This window comes from Chelon labrosus (assembly GCF_963514085.1).
Source record: "Chelon labrosus genome assembly, chromosome: 8".
NCBI lineage: Eukaryota > Metazoa > Chordata > Actinopteri > Mugiliformes > Mugilidae > Chelon > Chelon labrosus.
The window spans coordinates 20,060,387-20,080,870 of NC_140358.1; the positions used below are offsets into that span (position 1 = coordinate 20,060,387).

General features: G+C 44.7%; 1 protein-coding gene across 1 annotated transcript in view; it reads left to right on the forward strand.

Moving 5' to 3' along the window:
* The window catches only part of tenm1 (teneurin transmembrane protein 1), a gene marked incomplete at its 5' end in the record, with an annotated part of 159,791 nt that overhangs the window by 131,718 nt on the left and 7,589 nt on the right, over positions 1-20,484 (forward strand). Inside the window, 11 exons of the mRNA XM_084549760.1 lie at positions 3,479-3,633; positions 6,654-6,737; positions 7,181-7,375; positions 9,849-9,936; positions 11,501-11,697; positions 12,188-12,501; positions 13,107-13,279; positions 14,987-15,231; positions 15,920-16,213; positions 17,455-17,699; positions 19,047-19,189. Of these exons, the coding sequence (XP_084405886.1) occupies positions 3,479-3,633; positions 6,654-6,737; positions 7,181-7,375; positions 9,849-9,936; positions 11,501-11,697; positions 12,188-12,501; positions 13,107-13,279; positions 14,987-15,231; positions 15,920-16,213; positions 17,455-17,699; positions 19,047-19,189 (2,133 nt within the window). The remainder of the gene's footprint in view (positions 1-3,478; positions 3,634-6,653; positions 6,738-7,180; positions 7,376-9,848; positions 9,937-11,500; positions 11,698-12,187; positions 12,502-13,106; positions 13,280-14,986; positions 15,232-15,919; positions 16,214-17,454; positions 17,700-19,046; positions 19,190-20,484) is intronic.

Consider the following 20,484-nt stretch of genomic DNA (forward strand, 5'->3'; position numbering starts at 1 on the left):
AAGGAGAATGTGGACTAATCTACCGCCTTTTCAATAAACATGCCGAAATACTCTTAAACAACACATAAACTGGTGTAAATCCCCATCCCAATGCCAAGCAATAACAGCAGTCTTTCTTCAGAGTTGCGCTTGAGTGAGGATGAATAAATCAGTCCCATCCTGTCTTTATTGTTAATGATAGATTGGCGGCTATTTAGAACCTGTCTGTGTGAACATAAGACAAGCGGATCCTGAGTACACATACTGAGCATGTCATAAAAGAAAAAAAAAAGGGAGAGATGAGGAAGGGATAGAGGGGATTTAAGATGGAAGTCAATGGCACCAAAGTAGGCGAGAAGAAAGAGTAATATCCAGGGACACAGGGAGAGAACAGAAATCAGTATTGAGAGAGAGTCTGGGCTGACTCGTCATGTCCTTGTGCAGGATTTATGAGCTCTAAGATCAGGGACAGGTTTAGGGCAGAAGAGGTAGCAAGAGGAATTGATAGGAAAGTGAAAGGAAAGTAGGAGGAATACAAGGATGGTGCTGTAGCAGAGGCCGAAATTCAGGCCTAAGTAGGCACAGACTGCGCTGTGGGTTGAGATGTCCCTCCTGCATAATGCCAGGTGACAGGAGGAGAAATGGCAAGGCCACGAGGAATGGAGGGATAGAATAAAAAATGGGCTGCGGAGGGGAAAACGGAGCCCAGACATTATCGAAGGGTCAAAGGTCACTGATTTGATTAGCACTCGCAAGGTTCGGGGCAAGATTCAGGGAGCGCAACCACACAAAAGAAAGCAAAGGACGAGAAGAAGAAAAAACAAGGGGAGGGGAAGAGGGAGCAGGATTAGATCAGAAGATCAAGTTAGGGGGAACAGAGAGCAGAGGAGAGCCAGAAGAGGAGAGAGAAAAGGTGTTGGTGTTGGAGGGGGGCTGAGGCCGTGTGGGTGGGGTAATCTGTCTGTGTCAGAGGGATGATGAAGGGGCCAGGAGGGAGAGCTCTGCAGTTCACCTTCTGGCCTCTGGAGGAAACACACTGACCCTGGCCCTCCCCCTGCCCACCTCCTTTCTCCACCGCCACTCCGCCTGCACGATTTATGACTCACAGGGTCGGTCCAGGGTTGCTCAGCCTGAGGACGTTTGTGAATCTAGTTGTTGCGGCGGTGCTTGTTTGTGTGTGTGTGTGTGTGCGCGCGCGCACATGTTGAACAAAGTCACGTGTAAAGAAGGCTATTGTGTGTCAAGAGGATGAGACGTTAGTGGTACCTGGGGAATAGGGCAGCAGCGATTTTTATCCTGAGCTCATGGAGTGAACACAGACGCATCCACACATAATCCAGTATGACAGAGTTTGAAAGGAGAAAGACGGACGGAACCGAAAAAAAAAAAAAATAAATCAAGGGAAAATGGGACAAGATGAATGAGGGAACAGCCACTCGTGCTGCACTGCATACTAATGGTGTCTGTCCTGTCCATTTTTTATCATGATGTGACTCTGCGTGGTCAAATCACTCGCTGAATCTTTTTGAGGTGGAACTGGGAAAGGCAGCTAAATGACTTAGGAAACCCATTATATCTAGAAATAAAGGAAGAAAAAAAAAAATCCGGAGACATTACCTTGTGCTGAGGGGAATTCTGATTGGCCTCTTTCTCTATTTTTACGGCCGCACTAATCAATATTTATGCTCATACAGTGTTTTTAAATGGCTGTGTACTTTTAGCCACGAAACCCAGACATCATTATAACCTGACTGTGCAGCCCCCCTCAGCCCTGTTCTTAGAAGTGTTTTAACCTCGCTTAGATATATCTAGCTGTGGTTTTATGACTTGCAGTTTTAATGTTTTGGTTCACACTCACCGCCCTCATCTGTCTCGCTTGCAGCAGCATGCAGACCAAGTTAGGGTCTAGCCGGTGAACGTAGTGGAACATTTAATAGGGCCGTATCCAACTCAGAACTTCTGTCAGTCAATCTGGATTCCAGTGCAAAGAATCGAATATTCCCTCATTTCCTTCCTCCCCATATAGACTATACTAAATCTAAAATAATCTGCATGATTTTTAGTGATGCTTTTGACAACATTAAAAAGCATAACATAACATTTTTTTTAGGGTTTAAAAATCAGCCGTGACAGCTGCGCATAATGCAACACTGGAACTCCGTTTCATTGAATCGCTTCTACTCATAATGTCCCTAAACTTCCGTCTGTTTTGCTGAGCTGTTGTCATGCACACCGACTGACAAAGAGAGAAAACAAAGGGCTTCTCTGCTTGAGGTATCACAGGTGACTGAGGAGTCTCCGGAAGACGATTTGACTCATCGACTTCCAGGGGCAGACCTAACATTTAGAAAGTCAGCTATTACCCGCAGGTGTTGGTGGGGGAACTACAGAACTCAGAAGAGAGTGAACACCGGTCTTGGCTAGCTTCATTAGATCTCCAAATATGACTCAAAATGTCAGTTGGATGTGTCATTATGAAACCATATATACTTTTTTGCATCCTGTTCCATATTTACACCATTTATTTTTTTAGATTGATTACATTTAAATATAAGTAGCTATTGTCGCAGTAAAGTCCTTCGAGGCAAGCTAGGGGCAAATGGATTTATACATAAACCTGACATGATTCAGTGATAAACCATAAACATAATGCATTTATAAACGACACAGCAGTGAGCCACATGCGCTGGAGGTGCAAGGTGGGAATGCAAAAATATGGCTTATTGCCGCCGATGCTAAGTGAAAGCAATCAAATGGAATTGGTGGAATGCGGCATGGGAGGTGAGGGTTGAGTCGAGGAATATTATTGGCGTAGAGTTGAGTCAAAGGGCTATTCTCTGTATGGAGATGAGACGCGGATGAAGGTCGCTCCTCATCCATAACAGATGATTCATAGTCTGCCCTGACCTTTAATACCTGGACTTACCTCTCAGCCTCTCTCTCTTTCCCTCTCTCTCTCTTTCCGCCTCTCTCGGCTCGCCATCTACTGCAGAGCCCCGCTCCAAGGAGAGTTCAAGTGTACGCTGTTTGTAGCGAAACGCGCTTGCAAAGTCCACACGTGCTGTGCAAATACAGGTAAAACGCATATGCTCGTGCGGCCGCTGTTTGAAGTGTGGACGCACATTTATAATGCACATTTGCGCAGGCGTCAGATGTCAAAAGTTCACTGCGGCACCCTGCTCACATCTAATGTGACAAATAACTTCTTCCTCCAGTTGCATTGTTCTAATCCCTTTAGTGGGCTGTGGAATGGAAATATAATTACATTTCTGTGGTGCAGTGCCTTTGATAAGACAGCCGCTTGCTGAGCTGAATGTCTAACTGAGTTGGATGCCTCTCGGAAGCCACCTCTCCTCTCTGCACTTCTCCCCCTTGCTCGCTCCTCTCCATCTCCTCTCTTCCTTTCTCTCCTCTTTTCGCTCTCTCCCCCTACTCTTTTTGCCGCTATCATCTCCAAAAGCTCATTCTGCCTCCCTCTCTCTCTCTCTCACCCACCCAGGTATTGCAGTGGATAAAAGAGGTGTCGTCTACTTCGTTGATGGCACCACCATTCAGAAGATTAATGAGAGGGGTTTGCTCTCCACTGTGATTGGCTCAAACGGGCTGATGTCGACGCAGCCGCTGAGCTGTGATGCGCGCATGGACATCAGCCAGGTAAGCTAATAATGCTGCTGAGATTAAACGAGTAACAAAGGCAAGAGTTTTGCTCTGAAATATGCCCCCGTTGCTTATACAATCTATGGCGTCTCGAGCAGGATTTCTGCATCGACTAATTGGTCACTAAATGAAAACGGCAATGAATCACAAAGTGTTTGTTGCCGTCTCACAGTCTGTTATTGTTTTGTCAATGTACATCACCAAGCTTCTTCTGCGGAAACTCTTTGTGGTTTCTTAAAGGTGTGCATGTGTGTGTGTGCGTGAGATAGAGAGAGACAGAGTGTGGTAAGACCAAAGACAGCTACTTCACAGGTTTGATCCGCCAGCCTTCAGATCACTCTGCTAACTTATACCAGGCCTATTAGAGCAGGGGATGAATTATAGATGAGCTGCTGGCTCTATAGAGGAATCTCTGCCCACACAGAGGGATGCGAGCGCCTGTGTATGTGTGTGTACGCCAGTGTGAATATGCGTGTTAAGGCCAGGTGAATTCTCAAAGGAGCTATTGTATGTCTTTAAAGGGGCCTGCGCTGCCTCGCAGTGCTTTTGTCTGTCATTGGTCTGATCACGTCCAATCGCACTCGTCCTCCAACCGTGTTTGTTCTTATAAACCGCTGTGACCTCAATGTGCCGACAGTATTGATGGAAACTCTGCCTAGAGAAAAAAAAAACACAACCGCAGAAATGTATGCTCAACGAAGACCACACAGTAGTGCTGACCTCATTTCGGAGGATGTAACTCCAACAACTTTGAATCTCCTTCACGTTTTGTTATAAAACTGTCATGGTTTTAAAAATGGTAGTGCAGCTTCACAGAGTGATGTGGTTATGAACCATGTCACTGGATATCAGCTCTTTGACGTCGTAGCAGTTCGGACACATCAAGCCACAACCAATGCTGAAAACGTAACACTGAAGTTCCATCTTGTGACAATTCAGTGTTCTGCTGGGAAACTTTTGGACCTGGCATTCATGTGGATGTTACTTAGACATGTAGCACCCACCTATACCAATCCAGGCACCCCACACCCTATAGCAATAACACTCCTTGATGGCAGCAGCCATCCCCAGCAGGATGCAGCCTGACACAGGCACACACACAAACGATTGAACTCAAAAAACCTGAAAAACAGCACAAGGTGTTGACCTGGCCTCCAAATTCACTCGATCCCAAGCTGATCAAGTATCTGTGGGACGATCCACACAGGCACTTCCCCTCAACTCATAGGACCCAAAGGCCCCCACTAACAACATCCTGTTGCCAGACACCACAGGACACCCTCACCACTTATTGTATATGTTTCATTCTACTCTTTTATGTATAGTTTTATATGTAACAACCCAGTTGCTAACTTGCTTCTCACGAGTTATGGTCAATATGTCTGTGAAAGTTCTCAGTCATCCAGGTCATGGTATATCCAAAAAATCAACGGCGCCGTCCACACCTATGCGTGGCAGCCGAGCTAGTCGTAGCCGTCTTCCTTACACTATAAGAGTCGAAATCATGACAAATGATGAGTCTGCCAAAACCCACAACAACCCCTAGTCGTGGAATGCACAGCCCTCCATATGTCACTGTGATTCAAACTAAAATAAACCGAGGGAAAGGCAACTAAAATGTGGAGTCACGGAGTAACCTACACATTGCAGAAATCCCAGATGGTACTGATCAAGCGTTAACAGCGTCACTTCTCCAGCTGGTTCTCAATACTGTTTAATTTTACTTAGTTTATGCTATGTGTAGTCGTACTCTGCCGCACTTCCGAGATAAATATTGGGCTGCGTTTATCTGACAGCTGCAATTATCAAAAGTACATATAAGCAGTGATGCCATCAGGTTTGATGGTCGTTTCATAGCATCATTACATTGAGAGCTATCATTTGCATAATGTGCATTTCGGTGCCTTAACATTATTTTAGCACTTCTATACCTTTTACTTAAGTTAAGATTTTGAATGCAGAACTTTTTAATGAGTATTTCTCCTCCGTGGCATCGCTACAAAGGACCTGAATACTTCCTCCACCGCTGGCGCCTGCCCACACAGACATTGCATTTCTCAAATTACCAGTACCTACATTGTCAGCGAGCCAAAAAATCTGGGCCGTCCAGAGAACACGAGCGTACAAGAGAGCTGTGACTGCACAAAAATAATGAAAATTGCAATTATGACTTTAGTTAATTATACCTTTGACAAAGTAAGTACACAAGTCAGACCCGAGCCCAAAGAATAAGCAGCTTAATGAATGTGGAAAAATGAATTTTGAGTTGGGTTTGACTTTGAATCGAGCCGAACGAGCTCCGTGTGCAGGTCGACTTAACTTGTAGAAGTGGTCGCCAGTCATCACTCCAAAGTTCAATATCATGAGCAGGAGAGATTTGATTCGTGCCCTCTTTCCAGAGACGTGTTGAGTCCTGCTTGATGAATCCCCCCCACCTCTTAAAATGGGATTTCAGAGCGAACCCTCTTCTCCCTCTCATTTGACAGAGCCTATAATTGGACATGTCAGTGGCAATTTAACATGATCCATTTATTTACCAATCCATCCTCAGAGTCATCAATCACCTGACGCACCACCTTGTCTCTGCAGCAGACGCGCCTCACCGTTTGTGTGTGCGTGTCTGTGAGATGACAGTGATGTGGGCGGCCGTGCTCTGGTGTAGGTTTGTCTTGCTTTGACCCCCGCAGTGTTTCGCGGACAGGGTGTGCTATTTGAGCAGGCAGCGATCACGGTTATTGGATGACATTTGGAACGGTGCCGGAGCGAGCCGGTGTGAGCCGGCGAGAGCCTTGAATAAACACGGGAAGGCTCCCTGCCCGGCGCTGACCTTTGCATGCGCGGGGAGGGTCAGGAGGCCTAATACTGTGTTATTAAGGAGGTATTATTTGTATCACCTGTAACTGACTCTTGCGGGCGATCGCCACAGTGGCTTTCTCGCTCTTTTGTTCCCCCCGTTTGAGGGAGATGTGCGGTAACTGTGTGTGTGCGTTTGCTTATGTGTGCGTGTCGTTCCACAGGTGCGTCTGGAGTGGCCGACAGACCTGGCCATTAACCCACTGGACAACTCCCTCTACATCCTGGACAACAACATTGTCCTGCAGGTAAAGACAAACTCTAAAAGCCTTGTCTCTTAATCAGCTTCAAGCTGCTTTTTTTTAAGAGACACCGGCACTATAGGTAGCAGTGGAGGAGAGCGTAATAAAACGTTTCTCACAAATTGTGGTGCTGTCAGTGTAGGTGCATTTAGAGTGAGTGAGGCTGCGAACACAAAAGAAAGCAAAAGAGCACCTTGTTAAAAAAAATAACATGCTATCAGCACTCTCTGCAGGAGTTGTTTTTAAGAAAGTGTCACTCAAAAATTAATGAATTGCCTGTGTGAGCATGTATCCCGTAACAGCTTAATGAGTCAATAGATGATCTGGGGGATGTTTGAAACACCGGATCAACAAAAGCTTTGTTTAAGTCGGCGGCTAAGAGGGACTGCTTACTTTTTGACGCTCTTTGGCATCAATAATAAATGTAAGTGTGTTTTTTTTATCCTCAGGTGTCAGAGAGCCTTCAGGTGCGTATTGTGGCCGGACGTCCCATCCACTGCCAGGTCCCGGGAATTGACCACCACCTGGTGAGCCGGGCTGCAGTGCGTGCCACGCTGGAGGCCGCCAAGGCCATCGCCGTGTCCCACCTCGGAACACTGTTCATCGCTGAAACTGATGAGAGACGGATCAACCGCATCCAACAGGTCACTAAAAATACCACACTTGCTCTTACTAGTGGGCAGCTATCAATTTACTCATTTTGAAGTAAAAATATAGCTACTCACTGATGTTCAAAGTAGCTAGTTTAATGTGGCCATTGATTTAAATTTTCTGCTACACCTCTTGCTGTTTCAGTACAGATTTCCAAAACCCGCTCTGAAAGATCACAGAGCAAGGGCACTTGCTAAAACGCCTTCTGCATCCCTAGCAAAAATGACAACCAGAAAAAAGCAGCTCAGCTGGAGATGAGACCAGCCATCCATCTGGCCTCATGACAATAATTTACCCCCACACTTGTTGCATTACGTCCCGCTGCGGTCAGGTTGTTTGCATAACAAATGCTGTGCAGTGAAGCGGCGTTCAGAATCTGTTTCTTGCACGCGGATTTAAAAAAAACTCTTGATGTAACCAAAAAGAAAATAAGAAAAGAAAAAAATATATATATATATTTTTGTCCATTAACTCCATTAGCAAGCAGCGTGCGATCAGAGCGCTGCAGCATTTTAGCGGCAGCGCCACAAAGATACTGCCTGCTGGACTCAATCAATAGCCTCTTTGTGGTCTCCAGCACCACGCTGGGTCCATGTGGAGGCAGACAGAAACATAAAATACCTCAGATGCCTTTTTGATGGGGACTGACCAGCCATGCTGGAAAGGGCAATGAAAAGACTTTCTTTTTTACTGTATTTGTCACATCTATCTTACATTCGGCCTTTCTTGGCCTTTATCAAGCGTCTCGGGATCATTCAAACAGAAAGTCGAAGTAGAAGTGCAAAAGTCTACCTGTGGACATTTATGCCGGGTTCCTGCACTCTCTCTGCAACAAGTTAGTTCACTGATTTATGAAGTACACATTAAAGTTAAATTAGCGATGACGTGCGATGATGATGACGATGTCAAGATTTTCTTTTTTGGTTTCTGACGTTCACCAGTCAGGGAGATGCAAATACAGTCTGATACTAAAACTAAATTAAACTGACACACGAATTAAATGCTATGCTTAAATGAAACTTAAATGACTGACGCCAGCTCCATCTTCTGCTGTTCAGCCAGCAAGTCTTTTTTTTTTTGTCCCAGTATAATAAGCCCCATTAAATGTGGACGTGCCTTGGCTGCAGTGAGCATTTAGGAAACGCTTTGGCACTGCCTAAAGGTCTGTTCCCATCGTCCAGGCATCTGTCCATCACACAGAATGAGAACATTTGGCCTGAACATCAGGGACCACACATGCATAACCACTATGTGTCGACGTTTTGTTTCGATCTTGTATAAAGGCGGTGATGTTATTTATAATGAGTGGTAGTGGTGCTTTGAGGTGCATTAAAACCACGATCGTTACATCCCAAATTAGCTCTGCTGTGACTGCGTTTTGTTCAAAATACGGGCAAATGGCACAAATTTGTTTTTCTGTGAAGCGGGCGTATGTTTATGGAGCATTTATTGCAAAGACCTTGCCTATTATTATTATTTTAAATCAAAAGCTTTATTTAATATATTCCCCCGTCTCTGGAAATGAATGTATTGTCCTAAGTCAAAGTCATGAAACGCTTTTACACGTAAGCCTCTATGATGCTTGTGGAAAAAAAAATAAAGTAGTTTAACATTTGGTGGAAAATGCGCTTATGCACTTTCTAGCTGAGAGTTAGATGAGAGGATCGATGCCACTCTCCCTCCTCTGCGTAAATTATTTATGAAGCTACAGGTAACAGCTGGTTAGCTTAGCGCCGACTGGAATCAGGGGGAAACTGATACCCTGGTTCTGTCCAAAGTTAAAAACAAATAACCGTTAAATGTTACAATTTTACAGATAACGGATTAAACTTTATTAATTATTGAGCTTTACAGGTACCATATAGACCCGTGAGTGTTTTCAGAGGCTCAGTCTGGGGAAAACGAAAGCAAATTCACAGTAATACAGTACAGCGTTACAAAAGACAACTAAAATTAACTTCCCCCGAGTGATAATAAAGTTCATAAAATCTAAATCCAAACGCATCATCTGCCCCAATTATCTTCCATAAATGCGCGCACCTCTTGGGCCAGTAAAGAGGCCTCATCCTCCCCAGATTAATCAAAATCAGAGTGTTGGTGTAGCAGTTTTCACCTTCATTTATAGGCCTCCCCATCAGGGCAATGAGTTTAATTTGTTTGGAGATTTAATGTTGCGAAGATTTGTCAGATCAGTCGACGAAGCCCTATTTAGGCCGAACAGGGGGATGTGCTCATGCACTGAAGATGCTTTTTGCTTTTCTTCTTATTTGATTTTAATATCTTTTAATCTGCTCTGTTTTATTTATTTATTTTTTAATTTTTTTATGAAATGCCATTATTATCCCATTTGTCGGGGAGACGTCGAATATTATCTCCTGCTTGACAACGACGCCCTGCAGCATTTGGCAGCCCTGTGTGACGTGTCATTTCTTTTTTCTTTTTCTTTTTTTTTTTTAAACTCCACAGGTGTCCACCAACGGGGAGATATCGGTTATCTCTGGAGCCCCCACTGACTGCGATTGCAAGATAGACCCCAACTGCGACTGCTTCTCTGGTGGGTCATCGAGCGCGCATACGCTGCACTTGCCGTGTGAGCTCTGGATTAAGTCATGTTATGAGTCTAATAGGATTAAAGCACTAAACAGCACTTTAGAAAATATTTCAGATCGTATCATATTTGGCCTGATTCGGAAGTATGTTTAAGGGAAACAGAAACAGGGGCATTTTAATAGCTTACGTGATTTGATGCAGCCAATATGTCTCGGTATCCAGTGAGGAAATCTTGCCGTCTGTGAGTCCCTGCTGGCCAGTAATTTTATTAGCACAGCTTGAAAAGAACTTTCCCTCTCTTGTCCGTCTTCTGTGCCGTTTCTTTTCCGTCTGAATTATGAAAGTCGGAGGGAATCTTAATGGCTAAGAAAAACCTCTTTGACTCTCCTTGAAAACAATTAAGAATTATGATAATGCCGTTTAAGTAACTGACGATAGAAGAGAAGAACGAAGAGAACGTTTATAATCTCACAGTGGACAGTTTGTGAATGCATTCGCGTTGGATATACAGAAAGCGTGTACGCGTGTATGTGTACACACAGGGCGATTTATTTGTATTCATAAGGAGGATCCTTCTTTGCAGAAACCTCCAGCTAAATTTCAGTAGGATACCAGCTCAAGAGACACCTTTCAAATCCATTCAAATTACAGCTGGTGGAAGAAAAAGCTCACTCCTAGCTGCTTCTTTTTTTTTTTTACCGGTTGGTGTATCATGGAAGGGCACCTGAAATGTAATAAAAGGAAGAAGGAAAGGACCAAACAAATAAGCAGATGTTCCTTTGACAGTTAGGCCAGGCTTTCATTGTAAGTGTCAGAGGATGTGATTTTATCATTTAATTCTGCTCATAAAAATCTGCCTCTTTCTATTCAAAATGGAGGGAAGTGTCTATCCCATGCCACAAGCCAATGGGCTGTAACCATCCCTATTTCTTGGGTTGTACTTTGCATATTTTCAATCATGTCTTGCTGTTAACAGATGATTACTCTCTTCAGAGGCTTTTCCGTTTCCATCCCTTCGCCGTAAACACTCACGCAGTGTCTTTGAACGGGCACACATATGTGAGCGCACGCCCCGCGAATACAAACGGACACACACACTCATGCAGAAACATACACACATAATGCGCATGCTGTCAGGAGATAAACTGACACCCCGCTGTCTGTACAGACCCATCGGAGGGCTCGGGCCTACTGCTGACAGCATCTAAAGGCCTTCACCCGACTATTATCCTGCTGTGCTACCAAAGACATCTGGATGCATTGAGTCAACTACTACCGCCATCTGATAAGGCTGAGGTCACTATCAAGGTGGTCATATCCACTCCACTGGGAGCCTACAGTATCCCAACAAGTCCAGGTCCTGAGCCAAACTGATAAACGCTTAAGCGGCACCATGGGATCTTCATATTTTGCACACCTTGTGTGTACCGGTTATGATTTCTCTCTTTGGTAAAGAAGGATTTGTATTTCTCAGTGTGTTTAGAGCTGAGGGAGATTTTGGTTATTCTATTTTGTCGATAAAAAGTTCGCCCTTACCGAAACAATAATGTGTTTTTTTGTCTTATCAGGCGACGGGGGCTACGCCCGTGATGCCCGTCTCAAAGCCCCCTCCTCGCTGGCAGTGGCCCCCAACGGCACCCTGTATATTGCTGATCTGGGCAACATCCGGATCAGAGCAGTCAGCCCCAACCAGCCTCAACCCAGCCCAGCTGGACTGGTGGAGATCAGCTCCCCACTGGACCAGGAGCTCTATCTCTTTAGCCAGGTACACAGTGTCTGAGCTTGGTTGATAAAACACGACATCTCAGGTCATTTAATTTGCTTTTGTGCTGATAGCATTACTAAATTTAACACTGGGTAAGTGGAAATTGGAACTTGTGTTGAACTACCAGAAACGTCTGACAAAACTATTGTTAGCTTGCTAATACGGCCCATTCATCATCAAGAGCAAGAGGGGTCAGGTGAAATTTGCAAGTCTCATCTGAAACTTTAATAATATTTGGTGAGTTAGCATTTATCTAATATTTCATCACGCATTCTAACTTCTAAAGATAATCCTGAAATACCTGAAATACGTTTTTATAAAGGATTTATAATTATGTGACATCTTGTGATGCTACAATGACTTCCTGTTTGAAGAGTTTATGATGCAACCAAGTTTAAGAAATCCCAGGTTGGAAGGGATGTTCTTTCTTTACATAATTTGATTTACAAACGGCTAACGTCGCTGAATCCTTCCTTCCTTTCCACGACAGAATGGCTCCCACATGTTCACCAAACACCTGATCACCGGCCACTACCTGTACAACTTCTCTTACGGCACCGACGGCCAGCTCTCAGGGCTGACTTGCCGCGACGGCCGAGGAATCCAGGTGAGGAGAGACGCTCACGGAGTGCCCCTCTGGCTGGCGCTACCTGGCGGACAGGTGTACTGGCTGTCCCTTAGCAACAGCGGAACGCTGAGGAAGGTGTCGGCCCAAGGCCATGACATCGCCCACATCACTTACCATGGCAACACAGGTCTCCTAGCAACCAAGAGTGATGAGAATAGTTGGACCACAGTTTATGAGTAAGTTTACAGTTTCTCCTACATCTGCTTATAGTTCTCTCACCTTTCATTCTTTCTGTTTTTTCTTTTTTTTCTGTCTTTCTTTTCTTTTCCTACTTTCTTTTTCTTATTTATACTATATGGTGCCTGATTCTGAATGTCCGTATGGACGTGGCTTTGCATGAATGTGCATGTGTATTATTGTGACAGAGCTAACGTCAGCGGTGTGAAATATGAGTGCCATCTGGTGGCAACTTCTGCATCACCCGTGCTGTGGAGGGCTCGGGGGCCTTTTCTTCTTTTAAGCCTGCGCTTAAGTGACTGATTAGTTGAAGGGCATCTCTGCAGCGCTTTGATCACATACATGTTACTGTTACCGCACATACAGTGCACACGCTAACACACATCTGTCTGAATTATTCACTGCCGCCAAGCCGGTCACTGTCTCCAATTCCACAGCTGGATAATTACACAAATAAATCATAGCTGACACTTACTCAGTGACAGTGTTTGTGTATGAAGGAGGAAAGCAGAGGGATAGCATAGAGTGTGTGTACTTCTGTGTGACGCAGCTTTCTGCGTGTGTCTGCGCATCATTGTTTTTTTTGTTTTGTCTTTTTTCCAAGGTACAACAACGAGGGCAGAGTGACAAACATCACGCAGCCCACTGGTGAGGTGAGCGGTTTCCACGGCAACCTGGAGCGGTGGTCTCGCGTGGAGGTTGAGGCATCCAACCGCGAGAACTTCGTCACTAGCACCAACCTGTCTGCCAGCGATACCATCTACACGTTCAAACAAGGTGTGGCGTCATGGGTTTTATTCGTCACAATTCATTAGGAACGTTGTTGGATCAGTGGGAGGACAAATGAGTTCATGCAGGGGCAAATATGGCTGCACAAATGTGTTGCGCTTACCTATTTGCTGGCTGACACGTAGGAAACATTATAGCGTAACCACCATGCGTACGTCCCCCGCTCGAGTTTACCACAAATGCGCCGCAAGGGCGTTAATGACTCATCTGGGGGGCACTAAACCATAGACACTATACAGAGATGTATAAGGAGTGGAGAGCTAAGGTTATATAGTAATGCTTAAACATTTATGATTGGCAAACTGCAATAACGCGGCTGTTATTCTGGTCAGGTCAGACACTCTGACCTGTGTTTTTCTTCTTTTTCATCGGCTGCCGTCGATGTACCCGCCAGAGAATCGCAGCTTTAAAAAATACATTTATCCCCTCCTATAAATAATTCACATGTGGGTCTGATATGACTTCTTTACATAACCAGACTAATGGGCAGTAAAAAAAAAAAGTGCGATTTATTTATTTTAGATCCGACTGACTTGTGAAACGTCTTAACGGCTTCGGGTGTGGGGGGAAGAAAAATGGAAGCGAGGGCAGAGATGAGAAGAGGAGAAAATGAGTGTGGAGTGGAGACGCCACTCGTGGGAGCAGTTTCTTCTCATGTCATCCCTTTAATTGCTTTCTAGCAGTTGTCACAATGACAGGACTGCAGGGAGGGAAAAGCTGTTCCAGCACACACAAATACACTCGCACGCACGCACGCAGCTACTGTGTGACAGAGCTGACAGGGAAACGTTGAAATGACCCCGTATTTTAGAGAGCCCCTTTTACTTCCGCCACAAAAATTCACAGTGTCTGTGCCTGCCTCGGAGGCAACACTAACCATATGTACAGAGGGGGGTTTATAGCGGTGGAGAGACGAGAAATTGCCGTCCCGTTTATTAGAGGCATTAAGTTTTATGATTTATATATAGTTTGATGATTATTTGTCTTCTATTTTTTTACTTTTTTTTTTTTAAATAGCACAGAAATGAGACGGAGTCATGGACATGTGTCGGCTCTGTTTGAAATATTACTCAGAACAATGTAGAAATGAGAGAGCAGAGACACCTTTGCAATGTGTGAAAAACGGCCACACACCCCTGCCATACACCTCTTTTTCTTTTTCATCAGCTTCGCCCTCTCTCTCTCTCTCTCTCTCTCTCTCTCTCTCTCTCTCTCTCTCTCTCTCTCTCTCTCTCTCTCTCTCTCTCTCTCTCTCTCTCTCTCTTCCTCTTTTCATTACTTTCTCTCTCATCTATCCATCTGTCTGTTCTCCTCCTCGTCTGTCCTCCTCCTCGCCTGTTCTGTTCTTGAATAGATGTTTTTCCGAGGCTGCAATCGCAGTCCAGCGCTAATGCTGCAAAGAGAAAGTTTAACTCACTCAGTACAGTGATCTAAGCAATTAATTCAGACTAGAAAGTGCCAGACGTTGCATTCATGTAGTCTGCAGCTGTCTCTCATCGATTTTTTTTCTCAAGGATGTTTTTTGAGCAACAGTAACTGATGTATTTTCACACTTTTTTTCATGTGCTGTTGCATATTCGCATCTTTGTGTGCATGTGTGATTGCATGCGGCTTTGTGTGTATGCGTGTGTGTGTCTTTGCACTTGCGTGGGCCCTCCATCTTGATGAACGTTCGACCCCCCCCCCCCCCCCCAGACCACGCTCAGAGTGCGTACAGGGTCAGCGCGGACGGGTCGTTCCTCGTGACGCTGGCGAGCGGGATGGAGCTGTCGCTGAGCACGGAGCCCCTCCTCCCGGGAGGCCTCGGGGGAGGAGTCAGTCCCACGGCCAGCCGCTGCAACATCAGCCTGCCCGGAGACCACGCCCCCAGCCTGATTGAGTGGAGGCAGAGGAAGGAACAGAGCAAGACTAACTACAGCACTTACGAACGCAGGCTCAGGGTAAAACTCCATATCGAAACTTTCGTCGTACTCTGATGTTGTAGAAAAGCACGTCCTCAAGATGCAGTGCTCCACGGACGCCGTCACTAGCCAGATATCTGCTGTGACTAGATCAAACAGTCACATCAGCTACATCTTAGGAGTGTGAATTCGTTAAGTTGCGCAATCTGACCTTTTACATATTTTAGCAGGAAATGTCACTTAAAAAATGCACTGAGTGAAATGTAGGTTACCAATACACAACATGCTGGATGTTCTGAGTGATGCATGGCGTCACTGGGAGCGAGCCGCTAGGTCAAATGACTGTGAACCTGTTAGCTGTACTTTCCACAGTGCGGCCCCTCTTCTGTTTTGCCTCGGCGCAGGAAGCAACAGAATATTTCATAAGAAAAGGACATTTTATCTGATGTGCACTAATTAATTAGCAATTCCCAGGACTCTGTTCTTCACTTGTTCATGAGACAATTTATTGTTATTATGCAGGCCCGGGTTTGCTCTAAATGTCACAATTCATTTATCTAAACTAATGAAATCTCTGCGTGTCTCAGACATGCTACTTCATTTGTATTTGCACGTCTGCGGCTTCATTGAGGATTTACGATGATTGTAAGGCAGTGAAATTAAAAAAGTTTTATTTTGTTTTCCATCCCTCTAGCCTAGCTGACACTTTACTGCTTTTCCTCCACAGGCACATAACAGGAACCTGCTGTCCATCGACTTTGACCAGAGCACCAGAATGGGGAAGATTTACGACGACCACAGGAAATTCACCCTCCACATCCAGTACGACCCGCTGGGCCGGCCCGTTGTGTGGTCGCCCAGCAGCAAATACACTGAAGTAAACATCAGCTATTCTGGTGGAGGACTGCTGTCAGCCATCCACCGCGGAGAATGGTCCGAGCGGCTGGAGTACGAAAACGACAGGGTGGTGTCCAGGGCCTGGGTTAATGGCAAGATCTGGAGCTACACGTACGCAGACAGAGTAAGAGAACTCCACCTTTGGGGGGGGGGGGGCGCGTGGGATAGACAGTTTGTGACTGTCGTGCTGAGATTTCTTTTTCACAACTTCACTATTACTTTGGTCTTTGCTGTCAAGAGAGACGCATCTGCTCTATCTGTGTTTCCTGCCTCAAAGCTATTGCCGTTATCTGAAAGTAAAAGTGACTCAGAACATGAAAAGTACTTTCCTTGCGGGAAATGAAAGTAACAAGGTGAAAGCAAATTAAAAAAAGGTTTACAGTAATATACTGCAGATGACATTTATTAGGTATTTTCCTCAGTTTCCATTTATTTAGACAAACTGTGAACATCAGGCTGCAGAAAGAATATCATGTCTGCTGTGTTTTATTTTATATTTCAGTGCCTGTGTAGGCTTTTGAAATCAGTCCTTATTGATATATGCGATGATTACAACAATGCATAACTTTGAGAGAAGTAAATGCCACAATGCGGTCTTTGTGACGGCTTTCGTAACTCAAGGAGGTTACAAAGTTCAGTTTCCTGAAAGTGGGTTTTTATAGTAAACACTCTGCACGCTTTGACAAACGATAAGGAGTAATGTGAAGCGCCTGTAGTTTTTAGCAAAAGACGACTAAAACAATGTGTGTGACGATGCTGAAAGCCACCAGACGGTATAATTTCCGTCCCTGAAATTAACTGAAATATTTAATGAAGTGATATTCAGCCCGTGATATATTTAGTGACAAGGTTTTGGTCCAAGACAAAATTAGAGTGTAAATGAGATTATATTACAGAACCATCTAGAAATTAATAACGCCCGCATGTATTATTAATGCATTAATATTATCACCTTACAGTGGAATAGAAACGTCGCACTGAACATTGTTTTACTGCAGATGAATGTGTTCAGAGAGCTTCAGAATTACACACAGGTTTTTTTAAAGCTTGTCGGAATAAACAAAAAGAAATAAATGGCAGGTAGCTAAATTGCTGTTGTCTGGAAAAACCCAAGCCTCCAATTATTGTGATTTTCTTTTTCTTTAACGGCACGTATGTTTAAGAATTAAATAGCTTTCTTTCATTGAACAAATGAAGTGGTCCTCAAACTAAAACCAAGGTTGTTGAAGAGTAGCCATTTTATTGCCGCAAAGTTTTCTAAAAAACGACAATGACGTTTCAAAACATTGCAAGGAGGCGCAGGAAGAAAGTGTCCGTCAAAGCAGCGGTATTGCTTCGTAACGCTCTGTGTCTGTGTTCTTGCAGTCCATCATGCTGCTCCTGCACAGCCAGCGCCGCTACGTCTTTGAATACGACCAAACAGACCGTCTGGTTGCCGTGACGATGCCCAGCATGGTGAAGCACACCCTGCAGTCGCTGCTGTCCATCGGCTACTACAGGAACATATACATTCCTCCTGACAGCCAGGCCTCCTTCATGCAGGACTACACCCTCGACGGGCGGCTGATGAGGACTCAGTACTTGGGAACGGGGCGCAGTGTCATCTACAGGTATGACCGCAGAAATCACGCCGGCTGTTGGTTTCAATTTAAGAAGAATATTCAGAGGGAAAGAGGTTGCAGAATCTGACAAGTGAAGCTGATACTAGTCCTTTGAACCTGCATTCTTTCGAAAGACCACAGGGGGGCAACATTACTGGTTTGTATGGAAGTGTATGGGGCGGCACAGTGGCGTGGTGGTTAGCACTGATGCCTCACAGCAAGAAGGTTCCGGGTTTGAATCCACAGGCCGACTGGTTCTTTCTGTGTGGAGTTTGCATGTTCTCCCTGTGTCTGAATGGGTTCTCTCTGGGTACTCCAGCTTTTTCCCACTGTCCAAAGACATGCTGGTTAGGTTAATTGTGAGTGTGAATGGTTGTCTGTCTTTCTGTGTTAGCCCTGCGATAGACCGGCGGCCTGTCTGGAGTGTACCCCTGGCAAGCGGTTACAGAAGATGAATGATTGCAAGAGTAAATAACTCATCATTGGTTTCACAACCTCAGTAGATATTTTTCTAATCAAGTTTAAGATCTCAGTCGTTAGTATCAAATCCTTTTCTTGGCTGCCTTGTCATTGACAAGTTTCTAACTTATAGGTGCATATAGGTGACGCCTCTCCCCGCTACCCTTTTAAACCAGAAATGTGGTCATTTCTGGTTCTAAATAAACAACACTGCAACCAAAGTGTCAAATTAGAAGCTTCAAAATGTTAGTCCCGAAAGAAGTGGATGAAGTCACGTTGGTGGTACAGTCCATGGGTTTGATTCTGATGAAACTTGGAGGCATTATGCATCTTGGCACGTTAGCGAGCCACATAAAAACATAACACTGATTGGCTTGATGAAGGTGCTATAATTAAAGGCTAATCTTTAAATTTAAAAGCCCTATTACACCGAGTCTAGCCTACACTAAACGTGCTACACACAACCATCTGTCCTTGCAAATTGCACTGATTGGACTAATGGGGCAGACTGATTAAAGGTCACATTTTTTTATCATCCTACTATGTTAGACACCACTGATCAGATTTTGATGGAAGTTGGAAGTCTGATTCAGGCAGTGTTCTGGCATTTAACGTTTTTAATACTCATAGTCCCAGACGAGGATACCATTATAAATGGTCCCATTTTCAAGAAATGGAGGGCCATAACTGCCACAGCAGCTGGTCTGATTTTGATGAAATATGGAATGATGATGCAACTTGTTCCTTACTTGCCCAAGGGATCTTTGTATTATTCATGGAGCGTGGCATGTTTACTTATATTGAAGATCAAATGTATTCTACCGTGCATTAAATAAAAGTACGGTTTTATTCCAGTCTTCTGACATCGCGGCCATTTTATTCTCATATCTCTTAAAGGTATACACCGGCGGCGCGGCTCTCTGAGGTGGTTTATGACTCCACCCTGGTGACCTTCACTTATGACGAAGCCTCTGGCACCGTCAAGACCATTCATCTCACCCATAACGGCTTCATAAGCTCCATACGCTACAGACAGACAGGTACGTATACACATTAACTCACGGCAAATGCGAGCGAAGCGGCCGACAGCCACAAATGAAATAAATCTTTACAACGTGTGCGGCATCGTCCTAGAATGGATCATATAACAGAATGCATGTCATTGTGAATCGGCCTGTGAGCGCGGCTCAAAGCATCCGTACTGTGTTTGAGATGCCAGATTTCACGGGTTGTATCAAAATCTGTAGTTGGGCTTTGAGTCAGACATAGTGGTATTTCATCTGAGTCTGATGCAGCCACAGTCAGAAACGTGAACAGGGCCATGCATGTTCAAGTGGAAGAAATTGTGGTCTACCACAGCTGTAAATACGAGACCACCCCCTGGGCTCTTAGCCGCGCTCTATCTTCCCCACCCCCGCAAAAAGGCTGCCTGATCAAAGTTAACAAGTGCAGTGTATAAATATAAGCTATTATTTTGCAGCCTGTCGCATGTCAACACCTTCCATAGATGCTCAAACATCTATGTGACAGGAAATCATGATATATCAACTAAGAGTATAAAACCCAAATAAGTGAACAATAGTTTCACTTTTGCTATGGAAAAGTAGAAACAATGCCATTTATAAGTGGATGTATTATTACATAATGGCATGGCCCCTCTTGGGACCCTTAAGCTGTGGCAGCAGCACATATAGGTAGTGTGTAAGGATACCACCATTGTTAATAGTGTTCCGCGATTCCCTTTAGTTACAGAAACTGTCCAGGGTCATTGAGAGCACTGTCATCTCAGCTGCTGGTTCACTTCCCACGGCTTTGTGATTGGCTTGCCATGATCAGGTGTCACTAATCTGCGAGGCACAGCTGTGTATGTGTGTGTGCGTGTGTGTGTTTATCGCTTTGCCCTCTCTGTGAATAGACTCTCACCTTCCTTTAACTGATCTCATTTCAGCAGAACAAACGGAGCCTTGGAGAGGGGAGAGATAGTGGTAATTGTCCCTTGAGAGGAGACAAGGAAAAGTAAGGCTCCAAAAAAAAAATAAAAAATGAGAGAAGGGGATATAGTGAGGTAGGCGAGGGAGAAAAGGCAACAGAAAGCGAGAGGGAAAGATGACAGCTTGGGGAAGTGACAGCTAGAGAAGCGAGACGAACAGACTGCAAGTTCCCTAGGGCCGTAGAAAAACCTCCACCTCACTCTCAGTGCTTCTGCCATTTTCCCATTAGCGTAGGTTTAGAATCAACATTCCACAGAAAATAAAAATAGAAGATGTAATGCTGATCCAGCTCTCTACAGTCTCCAAAGCTAGACACTTAGTCATTTTAACTGCAATCAGAGTCA